At 43.2% G+C, this 15,001-nt stretch overlaps 2 protein-coding genes across 8 annotated transcripts in view; both read left to right on the top strand.

Moving 5' to 3' along the window:
* The first annotated feature begins 809 nt into the window (after nucleotides 1-809).
* LOC120796269 (zinc finger protein 135-like) lies at nucleotides 810-11,186 on the top strand. The gene is made up of 5 exons (XM_040138899.1): nucleotides 810-1,009; nucleotides 3,767-3,935; nucleotides 6,582-6,640; nucleotides 6,733-6,793; nucleotides 7,393-11,186. The coding sequence occupies exons 1-5, from the start codon at nucleotides 881-883 to the stop codon at nucleotides 8,613-8,615; spliced, it is 1,641 nt and encodes a 546-aa protein (XP_039994833.1). The 5' UTR covers nucleotides 810-880; the 3' UTR covers nucleotides 8,616-11,186.
* Nucleotides 11,187-11,285: 99 nt separating this feature from the next.
* Nucleotides 11,286-15,001, top strand: part of acss1 (acyl-CoA synthetase short chain family member 1) — a 29,544-nt gene continuing 25,828 nt past the window's right edge. For 6 of the 7 annotated variants that reach the window (XR_005708356.1, XR_005708358.1, XR_005708357.1 and 3 more), the window contains exons 1-2: nucleotides 11,449-11,511; nucleotides 13,209-13,583. Coding sequence is in view for 4 of the 7 variants with exons in the window: in XM_040138895.1 (XP_039994829.1) it covers nucleotides 11,457-11,511; nucleotides 13,209-13,583 (430 nt within the window). In the remaining 3 variants the exon portion in view is untranslated. Of the gene's footprint in view, nucleotides 11,355-11,448; nucleotides 11,512-13,208; nucleotides 13,584-15,001 lie in introns of those variants that run through there. The other variant, XM_040138896.1, reaches the window with a different exon arrangement.

Genomic DNA, 15,001 nt, shown 5'->3' with positions numbered 1-15,001 from the left:
TGGTCTTGTAGAGGGACTCTGTTTCAGAATCTGGTTTTAAGACCTGACCTGTTTTAGTAACTATTTGTTGCTCATTTGTTGCAAAGTTGTTTTTCTATTCGAATGTCTTTGTCTGAGCAACTGTTAAAAGCCCCAAAATACTGAGTTTATTGTCATGAAAAACCGAGAAAAACCAGCAAATATTCACATTTGAGAAGCTGGGACCAGTGAATTTTTGGCATTTTCCCTTTAAGAATGACTAAAACGATGAATCAGTTGTCAATACTGTTGCCAATTAATATTCTGTCACTCTACTAGTCAATAAATCAACGAATCATTTCGGCTCTAGGGTACTGGTTAGTTTCAGGGATGGGGATCACTAGGGGCCCAACAACTAATTTTTGCCCTGGGGCCCCCGAGGACATTATTCAGGCCATGACAGTGAAAGGTCTGATAGGGCAAAATGAATATCTGAGGTTTAACAACTATTTTAAAATGACTACTCAAAAAAATTAATTTTAATTAGGACGCATAAAGTCAGTTGTTATCTTTTAACATTTTAAGGATAGAAAAGTCAGTTTTACTAAGCAATGTTTGCATGTATTTTGTTTGTTTGTAGTTTTACCCTTTTGTCCAATCTATACTAGCACAAGGACGGTGCCAGATAAAGTCAAATCACTAAAAGATTTAATGATAAAACAATTATACGTCTGAAGCTTTCAAAAGAACCGTTGTAAAACCCTGATACAGTATTTACCTGTTTTCACTTGAGCAGCAGCGCTTTTACTTTATTGCGTTAACCGTTGGATGAGACAGCTACGTCACTTCCTTCACCCGCATTAGTTCTTTTAGCCGTTTGTTTGTTAAGCTAACCTGCATCTTAGTGCAGGAATTCTTCAATATGGTCGATTTAATCACTTTTAAAAATGAAGTGGCGTTCATCGTGAATAACCTGGCCAAGGCGGTGGTGGCGGAGATTTTTACCACGACGGGGAAAGTTTCTTTAAATAAAAGAAATCCCGAAACTGAGGTAAGCTACCGCGGCTAACTGTAGCTAACAGCTAACTCAAGTTAACCCTTTCGGTTCCAGACGCTCATGGTGTTTGACAGGAGGTGTTTTAGTGAGAGAGTCTGGGTTTAGATATTTACCGTCAGCTGTTGTAACGGTAAACAACAGCTTGACTGCCCACTCAGACCTCTCACGTAATCACACGCAGAACTCCATTTAAAAATCTTGTTATTTAAGCGTTTTCAGTGACCGGACACTCGAAGTTCCCATATAATCACATATCAAACTCCATTTATAAATCTCCTAATTTAAGCATTTTCAGTGACTGCACACTCAAAGTTCTCAGGTAACCACACAGCGGTTTTTTTTCTAAAATCTTCAGCTTTTTAGCTAAGTTATGCACGCTGTAAAACGTAATACGACATCATAACAAACAACTTAGACGTTAAGGGTTAATAACGAGTATTAAACATTGTCTGGCGAATCCAACACTGCGTAGAAAATGACAATAACTACCATGCTACTGTTCGGCATTGCTTTAACCTTTGGGCTCTGAGTGACTGTGACAGCATTTCTCACTATTTTCTGAATTTTTACGAACCAAACAATCAATCAATCAATCAATTGATTGATTAAGAAAATAATCAGCTGATCAATCCATAGTGAAAATAGTCACTAGTTGCAGCTCTATATAAAAAAGATGAAAAATTAGCTCCAGTTCGGCCTGCAAACCCATTAAAATGCTTATGACACATTACAGCATCGATTATAATCTAATGATATATACTAATATTTTACTCACAGGGGGCACGTTTCTGCACTGAGTAATTTTAATTTTAATACTTTAAGTATATTCTCCTAATAATACATCTGTACATTTGCTCAAGTAGCATTTTGAGGCAGGACTTTTACTTGTAACGTAGTATGTTCAGTGTGGTGTTTGTCTTTTTACTTAAGTAAAGGATCTGAAGACTTATTCAACCACTGAACCAACAGCCGAAAACCCAAAGATGTTCAGATTACAATGAAATAAAGCAGTAGAGTCTCTCATTTGAAAAATTTTGGCTTTTTTAAAATTATTTTTGCTTGAAAAATGACTGAAATTATCAATCAGTTGTCATAATAGTTGCTGATTATATATCTGTCGATCGATTAATCGATATATTGTTTCAGCTCTTGTTTTGATTTGTCCTATGTTGCTCCATACTGGGGGGTTATCTAGTTCTCCAGAATATCCAGTCAGACAGTTAATGGACTTCTACAGAAGCAGCAGTTTAAACCTGCACCTGTCCATTAATGAATCTGTTAGAAATTTGTTCCACTGAAGTAGAATATGAACTCTGTCAGGTCCTCACTCCTTGGTCTTGTGGTCCTGATCTTGAAGAAGGACTCTTGAATCTAGTTTCACGACCTGAACTTTTTTAGTTGTGTTTTATTAAATTGCTTTAATTTTTTTTCTGTGTGTGATGAACAGACAGAAAACCTCTGTAAGGTTGTATTATTCCACTACTGGAGAACTGTGAGACTGCAGCTGACAATTATTGTCTTATCAATCCAGCTCAGTTAGTTTCTGTAATAATTTATTGATAATTCAGTGGGAAAAGGGTTAGAAAATAGAGAAAGTAGCTCATATTCCCTGAAGCCCAAGTGAGCATATTCAAATGTCTTGTATTTTTCTGTTAAAAACCCCAAAATGTCGAGAAACCAGCAAATGTGCACATCTGAGTAGTTGGAGCCAGTGAATTTTTGGCATTTTACCTTTTGAAAAACGACTTGAATTATTAATAAATTATTAAAATCGATGACATAAATTGTCTGTCAATCGAGTAATCGATAAATCAACCAATTATTTCAGCTCTAGAGTCCTGGTTGGTTTTTGGGCACCTGAGGAAATAATCAGACTGACATGTCGAGTGGGGGGTCAAAAGGGGCCCAACTAGGCAGTTTTGGCCCCTGGGGCCCCTCAGGAGGTTTACCTGGCCATGCCTTAGACATATTCCTATGTTTGAATCAGGGCTGAGCCAAGCTCTTAATGATTGTAAGTATTTTTTGGGTGTGCAGAAACAGACTTGTGGCTGTAGCGGTTGATCTGGGAACCACGTGAAGTTCGATGGAAAATACGTGGAGATCCGTTATGGAATCGGCTGCTTGATGTGGAAGAAAGCAGGTTAACAAGACAGGTGGTTTTTTTTAGAAGCAAACGACTGAATCGTGGTTTACAAGACCTGCACTTTATTTTACAAGTGTAAGAGAAGCTGTGTTACCTAATAGTAAAGACCAGTGAACTAAAATCATCTGGATTAAACGGAACCCCTGTACATTTAGAAGAATGAAATATGAGAATCAAGTTGTTAAGAAACTAAGATATTTTATATGTCCAGTGCTGTCTGAGGAGTAGAAGACAGAGTTTCATTTTGTTGAGCGAATACTTTTCCCACTTACTTTTGCACTGAGATAAAAACCAATGTTTTTTTGTTTTTTTTTTTTGCTTTTTGTTAAAACATGGATGCTGCACACAGACTGTTCTTATATGAAACATTAAGGTTAGAAAGCTGGAGAAAGATTGGGAGATGAGTAAAAAAAGCGACCTTTTGTAAACCTCTGGGCTTGTAGCATTTCTTTTCTTTACTCAGTGCACAATTTATTTGATATTTTGCACATAAACATCGTATTTTAAAGTACAGTATGGGCATGTTTTGCTTGTGTTTTTGTGTATGTGTTACAGGAAGATGTCTTGCTGTATTTCTTGGCTGTTTGATCACCTTTGTATTCTTTCAGGAGAAACTTGGTGCTCTGGTGGACAGTTTGTGTGTTGAAGCTGTGGAGAAAATCCTGAAGATGGCGGAGCTGGCTGCTGTGAAGCAGGAGGAGACTCCAGGAGACCTGTGTGATCCTCCTCAGTCTGATGAGAGCGGTGAAGGTTTACTGAAGACACAGTCAACTGAAGGTGAGCTGGAAGCTTCACAGCTGCTCTGAGACGGAGGAGTGGCTTGTGGTGTGCCAGAAGGTGTGTTTACATCCATCTGTTTTCATCTGCGTTTTCAGTTTGTGAATAAAAACACCTGAGCGGAAATGCCAGGAATTGTGCTTTATGCTCGACTGAGGTGGAAAAGTTGGTGTATCGACAAAAACAAAATGTGACCAAGTGCAGTGGAAACAGATTGAGTGAATAAACGCTGACGTACATGAAGCGTGAAGAGAGGAAACCATCAGGTCTGTGAGGAGCCGTGAGGAGGCTGGGACCTTCCTCGCATCAACACAGGAAACCAACAGAAACGTCAGGTTTCCATCATCTTCTCCACATGGTTTTCCATCGTCTCAGCTTTGACTGCAGCTCTTTTAACGACCTCGTCTCGCCGCGTCCTTCTTCTTCTGCGGTGGTTTAACGGCAGCGACTGGAGAATCAACTCCACCAGCTGTTGATCAGCTCTTGTTCACACAGCAGCAGTGGAGGGAAATGTTTGTTAAACGGGATGGAAAGCTAGTGACATACGCTGACCCTGAGTGTTCTGTCATCTTGACTATGGTTTGACCTGCATATAGCAGATGAGTGCCTGTGTCAGTCATGTTCCACAGGCACATACCCCTCCCCACCAGCTTATGATGACTCTTACTTACGTGTGCTGCAGCTGTGACTGCTGTTCAGCTGACATAAACCACTTCCACAACTACGCTAAATAAATAGGTGACAATAAATGACATCTTGACATAATGCCTGTTGGTATGTAGTCACTGCTAAAGGTAAGACATTGTCCAGGGCTTGGCTCACTGTGCTCCTCCATACAGGGCTAAATGTAGCTACGGTTAGATCTGCTACCTTAGCTACAGAAAAGTATTGTTTTCTTGACATTCTTCTGTGTTCAGGTTAATTAGCAGATGATAATGCTGTGCACATCTGTATGCTCACGACTATTAATAAACGAAGACCATCTCTACATCTGTTCACGCCCGCCTCCGAGCTGACAGCGACATCTCCCGACCTGGCGAGGAGAGCTACGGATCCCATATTAACACTAAAACAACCCATTCAGTTCATTTTATAGGAGCTACGCACTGTTCGGATCTGGTTTCACTTGGTAACAAACTGCTACACAACAAAAGAAGCTAATTTAGTCTGTTTATCTGATGAGACTACAAGGTTAGCACCACGGCTAACACCTGGAAGAATGTGTCAACTCTCCCAACTCAGAACAAGAGGAGGTGTTTCTGTTATTCCCATTTTAGTGTGTGAATTCAGCATCGGTGACAGCCGCCTTCACTGAGCGGTTGTCTTCCAGTTCTACACAGAACCTGCCGCTAAATGGTGGCATACCATTCTCAGGTGGTATACAGCAGTGACGTATGTCCTTAAGAATCATCATAAGCTGGTGGGGAGTGTTAAGTACCAGTGGAGCACCAGGGATTTACCATATTTGTGTACTGGTCCAGCAGCAGCTGCATATCACAGTCAGCAGGACCGTTGTCAGTAAGAACCAGTGTATGTCTATGGGAAGCAGGACGTGACAGTGGAACGCGAGCGGTGTTCGACAAGTTGGGTGAAAAAAAAAATCAGATGTCGCATTCATAATACATAACGTACTATCGCATAAGTAATTACATTAGTAATTACTGAATAGAAAAGTCATTAAATGTTAAATTAAGTAAAATATGTGACAGTAATTAGTTTCATAACTAGTTCCATCACTTTCATTACTCAGACCAGCTCCTTCAGGGGAACATTTAAACGACTCCAAATCCTCGTCTTCTCTGTTTAACACTTGTAGAAACAGAGACGGAGACATTATGGTTTAACATCAGTCAGTCAGTCCTACAGTGTGGAGGTATTTACTGCAAGAGCCATTAGCCAGTAAAGCAGCAGAATAATCTGGGTTCAAGGCAGAAGTAATGAATCACCATCACTGCTGCGGCATCTCATTTGTAAAACCTGTGCAATAACAGATGCAGCTAAAGGATTTTACTTTATTGGCGCTTTTGCCAACAAACCTTTCCAGGAGATCCGGTAGAACCTTTTCATGTTGAAAATATAGTCAATGACATCCCACCGAAATAAAGGTTATAATTTAAAAGACCTTACAACAATGTCTGGTCTAGTTTTTAACAGACGTCAGACATCTTCTGCCGTTCACATCTAACCCCACTGTGCTGGATAGAAGACAACTGGATGAGGAAGCAGCTCGAGAAATGGAAGCAAAAACAGCTCATTATTGTAAATAACAAAGTTTGAACCTTGTTCTTTACTGATAAACGTTGGTGCCTTCATTCCTCGTCCAGTTGTGGAGGAAGATTACTGGAAACATTAGCGGGTCATGAGTCCTCACATTACTGGAATGTCTTACACTGAACATTGACTGACTCTGCTGCATCAGTAATGAAAAAATTAACAACAAAAGTGTTAAAAAACCCTGACTCTGGCTTTTGTTTTCACCTGGAGGGCACAGAGGAAACATCCTGAGCAGCGTAGGAAAGGCTGTCGGAATTTAACATAACCGCATCTGTGGAGGTGTTTGACATCTCTGTCTGGTTTCAAGCAGTTAATAACCCTGCTAACCCCATCCCAGTCATAAGTGTTTCCAATGTATTCTGTGTGCTGCAGGTGAGGACGGTGGAGGGGAGCACGCCCCCAAAGAACAGACCTACATCCTGGTTTACGGGGTCAGTGAGTGAATCCACGGCAACCGTCAGAAAAGCAGAGTGAAGATTCGGAACAGATCTGAACACTGCCGACTGTTTTTTCTGTTTTGTAGAGCGCTGCTGTCGACTCCAAGTGTCTGCTGGTCTCGCTGCAGAGTGGTGCTGATGCCAACGGTAGGTTCCTCTGACGAAGCTTGCAGGCTATTTTTCCTGCAAGCAGAGGAAAACGACAGGTGGGAGTATGAGAATATTACCAATTGTGGATTTAGTGCGCACACAGCCACAAGGGGATGGTGCATGGATTTGTGCATGAACCAAGCTGAGCTCTTCAGTTGCATCCTCTGGACGAGGTCATTTCTCCGGATGTGCACAACCAGCGGTGCAGCGGGTTACGTGGGGCGGCCGTCATGGGACCGCATGGTTAAAGCAGAAAATCAGCACTCTTTGTGTTGTGACCTGTGTTAGATTGGTAGATACAGACGGATTAATAGCTGCATACAGAGAGGCGCTTCATCCTGCCTGAACAGGGGAAGAGGGAGGAGTTGCTACCTGGATATACAGATCATCTCACAGCAGCTAACTTTAAACAGCTCCATCTGCTGGGCAGTTTAAATCTTTACATTTACTGGCAACCTTGTAGTAAGTAACCACCGTTGATATTAATGACCAGTAATCCAGTTGACCAGTTGTCAATTAAAAGTTTATATCCCCAGTACTGCTGCCCTCTAAACACTAAGTTGACCCTGAGGAACCTCCTGTGTACTTTTTTGCAGGTGAAAATAAAACCAGCTCTGCTGAGGTAACAGGTGAAGTGACGACTCTGCAGAGCAAACACTCCTCTTCCTCCTCCTCCCCTCCTCCTCAGGCCGATTTCCCCGACCACAAGTACGCTCGACCGTCCTCACCTCCGCCCGGCGCCGCCGCAGCAGAAGAAGGCAGAGTCTCTGCAGCCCGCAGCGGGATGCGGCGCCACAGCCGGAGGAAGAAAGACACAAACACAGCAACCGCAGAGACGTCAGAAACTCACCAACAGTGCCCACAGTGTGGGATGTTGTTTCCAAACACGGAGCGACTCTCCGACCACCGGACCAAGTCTCACCCGGCGTGTTCGGTGTGCGGGACTCTGTTCACCGGCATCCTGAAGCTCCGTGAACACGAGATCAAAGAGCACGGGCTGCTGCCGTACACCTGTGACTACTGCCCGAAAAGATTCAACCACAAAGCTCACCGCAACCTGCACGTGAAGGCCCGACACACCGGAGAGAAAACCTGCCACTGCGACATCTGCGGGAAGGGCTACTCCTGCATCAGCGTGCTGAAAACTCACAGGATGACCCACTTCGACAAGACGTTCATCTGCGACGTCTGCGGGAAGAGCTTCTACCATGCCTGCCACCTGACGCGCCACAAGCTGGTGCACCAGGAGGTTCGGCCGTACAAGTGCTCCACCTGCGGGAAGGGCTTCACCCAGGCCACCAACCTGCGCAGCCACCAGTTGATCCACTCCGGAGACAGGCAGCTGTGCTCCATCTGTGGGAAGAGCTACCGCTGCCTGAAGAACCACGTCATCAGCAAACACTCTCACGAGCTCCCCGCCGACGAGCTGCCGGCCAGAGACACCATCATTACCTGCGACGTCTGCGGCAAGAAGTTCCCCAACCCGTCGCAGTTTAAAGTTCACCAGAGGAGCCACACGGGAGAGAAACCGTTCCACTGCGACATCTGCGGGAAGAGCTACCGCCTGAAGGAGCTGCTGAGGGACCACAGGTACACCCACACCGGAGAGAAGCCCTACAGGTGTTCTCTGTGCCCCAAGACCTTCAACCTGGCCACCAGCTTCATGAGACACCGCAGCATCCACACAGGAGAGACGCCGTACAGCTGCCACGACTGCGGAAAACACTTCCGCCTGCTCACCTTCCTGAAGGCTCACCTGCAGACCAAAGCTCACCTGAAGCAGACACAGCAGAGGCAGACCGTCTCCTCTGACCTCTGACCGAGATACGACCGGGTTGAAATTACACTACATTCCCAAAAGTATGCGGACACATCCGAACTTTGCAGCCATATGTGTTAACGTGTGAGTTGCAAACCATGGGCATTAATCTAACAGGGTCGTGTGACAGACCGAGACAGCTGAAGGTGTCAGTAGGATGGTTTTCAGTAGCCTTTACACATCCCCACAGGTGCTACAGTTTACATGACAGATTTCATCAACCGCTGCGAAGCTGTGTGTCTTCATCTTCAGTATTGTGCTGTATTTCCGAGTCAAACTGGTGGAAAAGGTGAAGTTTAAGACGGATTTAAATCAAATCCTTCAGATTTGATTGGATCGATCTAAGTCGGTGTGGCGTAGTGAACACAGAAAGAGGAGATGTAGAGGGCTGTGGGCCTCCACACACACCTCCATCACCTCCTGTTATAACGGAATACCTAGGACCTCAACCAAACTCCTTTGTAAATGTAAATGAAAATGTAAACAGCTGTGGACGACTTGCCAGCAACTACAACCCATGAGCAAAGTCAGGTGTGGTTTTATCTGAACCAAAGCTGACTAAAACGAGAGATAACTGAACACTTGACACAATGTTTACAACCTGGAAAATGTGTTTTTTTAATTTTTATTTCACTGAGTCTTTAAGACGGTAATCACTGAGGAAGAACATAGTGTCCTTGAAAAACGAGTAGAACTCCCCACGGCTTAAAAAGAATGACGCGATGAAACGTGCTGATCAACCTGGCTCGTTCCTCCATCTCAAAGCGCCTTATCCCTTCATGTGAACGATAAAAAGCATTTCAAATGTCAAACTTCGATTGAGAGAGAAACAAGCTAAAGACATCTTACATTTTAACTTCAAGAATATTCAAAAAATCAGATTTAAGGATCCGTCCGTATAAGTTACTGTCCGGTAACTCACATGTCCAAAGAATAGAAGTTCTCAAAATGTCACATTGTTCCCTTAATGTTGAGTCTGATCACTGACTTAAAAAAGAAAGCATCTCATGCTGCTGATTGAACCTGGATGTGGATGGATGGATCTGTGTGTTGTTGCTGGTTTCCGGTCGAACCGGTGCTGCTGCTGCTGTTTTCTGACCTATGATCTGCTTCTTCTTCAGATTCACATTAATATCTATAACTGCTGCGCTTCAGCAGAGACTTTAATCTGCGGCGGCAGCGGCCTGATCGGAGATAATTCCCATTTAGCTGCAGTCAGATGATAATTGTAATCCAGCAGGCCTCGGTCTCAAAGCTCAGACTGTTTTTATCCAGCAGTGACTCTCACGCTGTTTGTTATTTTGCAGACCACAGGTCAGATTAAAGGATGTATACAACACTTGATCCTACCTTTGTGTTTCTACAATAGCATTAATCACCTTTATGACTCTTAATGGTCCTCTGATGGCTGATAGTTAATCTGAAGAGAAAGTAGATCTGCTCATCTGATCCAAACATCCTGAGACACGTCATTTCATTCATTTATCTATTCAAGGATCAATCCACCATTTTTACAGGTCCGTCAATTTACTCATCAGGGTTTGTACTGATGAGGCTGTTTTTTTTTAAGGTTTAAAGGAATAATTCAACATCTTTCTCTCTGAGAGTTAACTGTTCAGACTGATGCGTCTGACAGAACAGAAACCTTTCTGTTTTAATCCACGCAGGCAGCGGAACAGCTCACGTTGTGCTCGAGCAGTGCGTCAAGGCCATTTTCAGTCCGACTACAGTGATCGTCGTATCTGCGGTTTAACTCTCACCTCTGTTAAAGCAGGGGAGCTGCAGGTTTACGGCGGTAAAAATCACTAAAAGCACAGATTCCTGCAGCTCGGATCGTTTGCTGCCTTCCATCTGAACATATGCATATAATGATGTGATGACTCTGTTTCACTGCATAATTATGTTTGTGGCATTTAGAGCCTGTGATTAGGGAAGATGTCTACAGCTCAAATGATTTCATCAAGGTTTTCACCCGGTATGATCTTCCAGAGACAACAGCATCTTAAGTGTAACTACATGTAAAAGTCACTTCGCCCTCAGTTCACGTTTGACTCCAGACAGAGGCTCAATCATTATCTGACAGACTGATGACGTTCAGCACCTGCAGACCGGAGATCCGTTTCAGTCACGTTGGCAGGTGAAACACCTGTCCACACGTGTCTGCAGTTTGAATGTAAATCTGACAGATTATTGATTATTGTTAGGGCAAATGTTCCGTGTTAGACGGATAGAAAAAGTTTCTGTGATTGCGACTCGACCACAATGACCCAGGACTCAGATCTGCAGGTATTAACGTCATCATTAATATCATCAGTCAGACAAACAAATAACAATAGGTCCAAACTAATCTGATCCCAGCAGGTTCACCCGGTGCTGAATTAATCTACTTAAAGGGTTAAATCTGAAAACAAACAGGTTCCATGGAGCGAAAATGTAAAACACACAGATGAGACTGATCCACAGTCAGTGTCTCTGTTTGTGTGTTTCTTTGTGGCTTTATCTGTCTTTATTGTTTTCGTGTGTTTTGAAGCTCAGTTTGTGTCCTGAAATTTCAATCTTTATTTTTTGTCTCTGTTGCTTTAGTATTAAAGTATAATTTTATATACTGTTTTTGTATGTATTTATTTGAGCCTGACAGAAACAACGTGACAAAACAATCTCCACTCAAGGTCCACTAAGAGGCTTGTCCTGGAGCTTCGGACCGGACCCCACAGTCCTCATCAGCCGATGAAGAAGTGGGTAAGTGGACCTTGAGTCAAGACTGTTCCCAAGAACAAAGGTGTATCAGGAGTCCTAAAAATGAGCATTTGAAAGCCTACAGTTGGCATGACAACTGGGCAAATGCCATCTGCTGATGAATACCATGCGGCCCCCTCGAAAGCTCTGGAACAAGTGTGTAAGTAGACCTTTCATTGCGATCATTTAGCCAGCTACATATTCACTGTTTGATTTATCATTATGATTTATTATTATTACACACACACACACACACACACACACATCTATATATATATAACTAATTTAAAACTTAAAATAGAAAACAGTTCAAACTGACCTGGGTTCAGATTTAATCTCCAGTCGTTCCCTTGTTGACCTACAGGGGGCGGAAGCCTTCAGAACAGGTCACTGTTTTCCTAATGTACATGTTATGATTTATTTTGATTCAGTGACCATTTTTACCCTTTTTAAATAATTAATCTTATGGTCTAAACACGAACCAGCTGAAGCTCTCAGGTGTTTTTACCAGTTTCTGAATAATTCAACTTCAGTTTGATGCCGAAAGTTTCTGCTTCTGATTTTTAACTATAAGTGACAATTTTAGCACGACATGAATCTTAACTCAGAAGCAGGGGATGCTTCATTAGATCTGAAAGGTAGATTTTTATTTTTTAATCTATAAGAAAGTTAAATTCCCTCATTAAAAAACGCATTAACTGTAGCAGAGCAGTCAGACTCAGCTCTGACATGAAAATTAACAATCAGTCACTTGACTCCGAGGAACCAGACTTGAACTGCAGATACTTCACTGTATCTCACTGCTTCCAGTTTTCAGAAGAAAACATCAGGGCCGTGTTACTCACATGGAACCTTTGACACGGGACTGGCCAGGAACAAACACGCAAACTGTTTCATTAAGTAAAATAATGTGGGATCATTTACACTGAGGCCACAGCCAGTCAGTGGTTCCAGTGCTAAAAAATTGTAAAAAAGAAAAAGAAATGGACACTGGAAGGATTAAAAAACAAACAAACAAACAAAAAAATGCTGCAGTTAAATAAAAATGACCTGAAACAAGCTTTTACTGTGAAAAGAAACCAGAATAACATTTCGTGTTAAGGAGCCGAGTGTTTAACATTTATTGGATTATTTCACAATTCTATGGCTCCATTGCATATTTTATTGATTTATATTATTATTCATGTAATAATGTTTTATGTAGTGATTTAATATGGAACTCTTTGGGTTTCCATACAGTGCCAAGTCTGGAGTTTACTGGAATAATTATTATGTTATGTGATAATATCACAATCATAATTATGAATAATCACTCTGAGTTTAATTACATTTGTGACTGTGGTCGGTCACAAATGCAAATTTTAAATACTTAAGTAAAAAAATGATCAGATAACTTGTTGATTCCATTGTAAACTGCAAAAGGCTAAAATACAAAAACCACTTTGGCTCCACATCATCTAAAAAGAAATACCTGATGTGTTTTCACTGGGATTTGTAGGAAATGATTAGAGTAGTTTCACATGAAGGCTGAGGAAACAGGACAAATATCAGTTTACAGCTGCAGGGTTTAGTGGTTTTCCTAGGAAACTGTGATGGTCTGGTTATGAATCATTTACTAGTTTTGTTCTTAAGAACTTCAACTTAATCAGCAGCAGCTGTCAACACCTTCTCCATCTCCTTATCACAGTAACTTACAGCTCGTTGACAGCATATCTTTAGAAAAGCTTTTGAGGAAAGTTTCCAGGAAATGATCTGCAAAATACAGGACCTGAAGATAGGGGGGGGGAGGGGGGGGGGCAGAGAGAGGGAGAGAGAGAGGGAGAGGGAGGGAGGTTGAGCTTGTGATGTGTGTGTCAGTTATAGGTCTGATGCACTGGATCAACATGGCTGCTCGCACCAGCAGAGGGACCGGATTCTTCAGGACCCTCCTGAAGAGCCGCTTCAGGACCCCGGGACCCGGGCAGTCAAGGACACAGGGTCTGTGTCTACAGCCACCCAGGAGTCGTCTGCCTCCCCCCCCTCCTCCGCCACCACCGGGCACCTGGACCTCCCAGCTCTCCCGCCTGTCCCACCGGGATCTGTTCCGGCTCTCGGTCACGGATCCGGATCGGTTCTGGGGATCCGCCGCCGCTGACAGACTGCGCTGGGTGAGACCGTTCGACCGTGTGCGGGACTGCGACCTCAGCAGCGGCAAGATCAGCTGGTTCCAGGGGGGGAAGCTCAACGTGTCCGGTGAGTTGAACAGTAAACTGGTCGGTAATCAATAAACGGCCCGGTGATCGACATACTGCTCGATGATCAATAACTGCCAATCACCCGCCTTCTGCCTGGGAGGCCTCACGAAACCTCTGTGATGTTTCCCATCATGCTCCGGTAGCGACCCTGCTGCTCTGTGAATTTACTCTGAGCCGTTTCACTGCTGAGGAGAAACAATAAAATCTCACTGTGAAGTCCAAGGGGCAACAGCAGAAAGCTCCGGTAAAAGTAGAGGCCATTTAATTCCGAGTACCTGCAGTGAAATGAGAGAGTAAAGTTACAGGAGCAGCTCTGAGTCTGAGAAGCTCCCCAGGGGGAAACAGCAGCCGGGCCTCAGTCAGCGTTTGGACCAGATGTTCTGATGCAGATGTTTGTTTGGGCGACTCAACAAAATCCACGCTTTCATTTCGCCGACGCAGAAAAGAGAAACAGTCACGGTAACTGTGTCCTGTGCAAAAGGTTGGGCCCCCTACTCAATCAGTACTTAGCGAGCCCCCCTTTGGGGGGGCGTAAATACTCCGACTCCACTAACATCCTGTCAGTTCCTACAACAGGCCCATGATCCAGAGCAGACCTCAGAATCCACCATGAACCACTTCAAGAAACACAAGCTGAGGCTTTTGGAACATCTGTGGGCAGATGTTAAACCTGCTGGACAGACTCAAACACCTCCGTCGGTCAGGAACAGAAAGACTCTGAGGGGCTCTGTGTCAGGATCTGGTTTTAAAAACACAGTTAAACCATCCATCAGTCGTCAGAATTGTTGCCGATGAATTTTGTACTCTGGTTGGTTCCTGGGGCATTAATGAAACAGCCATGGGGGGGTTCATAAGGGGGGGTCACACATATATTGTGCCGTGTGTATACGAAAAGGAAGCAGCGAATCCTGTGCATGAATGCATTTTTCCTCAGGTGATTAATTGATTATCAAAAATGTTGCAGCTTTAAAATATATAAAGTTACGTGTATAAAACTGTCCAATAATGAATGAATATTTAAGTAATAGAAGCCTGGGTTTAATTGTAATCAGTACCAAATGACAGACATCTCTCCAGGAAACTTCTTGGAAATGAATCAGAATCGAAACTAAGCGTCACATCCAGCTTCTGAAAGTCCAGAGTGTGGAGGAGAGAGGGACGTGGCAGAACTTCAGCTGGAGTGTAGAACCGGAGGAAAAGGTGGATCTTCCACCAGAAGCTGTGAATGTTCTGACCACATTTCAAGTCGTTTTCTGCCTCATTTTGAAAGTGCACAGTAGAGGGGTGATGTCAGTGACCTTTCATTTAAGTAGAAGTAACAGTACAGTGATACACAAATACTCTGTTACAAGTAAGACCCTGCATTCATAACCCCTCTTAAGTAAAAGTACACAAGTATTAGTAGTAAAATGTACT

The sequence above is a fragment of the Xiphias gladius genome, chromosome 11 (assembly GCF_016859285.1).
Source record: "Xiphias gladius isolate SHS-SW01 ecotype Sanya breed wild chromosome 11, ASM1685928v1, whole genome shotgun sequence".
NCBI classification, from domain to species: Eukaryota; Metazoa; Chordata; class Actinopteri; order Istiophoriformes; family Xiphiidae; genus Xiphias; species Xiphias gladius.
The sequence above is the reverse complement of the archived record's forward strand: the minus strand, read 5'-3'. Positions and strand labels throughout refer to the sequence as shown.

Bases quoted from the DNA above. Each gene is read 5' to 3' on its own strand.
- LOC120796269 (XM_040138899.1), top strand. From the start codon at position 881: ATGGTCGATTTAATCACTTTTAAAAATGAAGTGGCGTTCATCGTGAAT. The intron at 3,936-6,581 runs GTGAGCTGGAAG...TGTGTGCTGCAG, and splicing joins GAAGACACAGTCAACTGAAG to GTGAGGACGGTGGAGGGGAG. The intron at 6,794-7,392 runs GTAGGTTCCTCT...ACTTTTTTGCAG, and splicing joins GAGTGGTGCTGATGCCAACG to GTGAAAATAAAACCAGCTCT.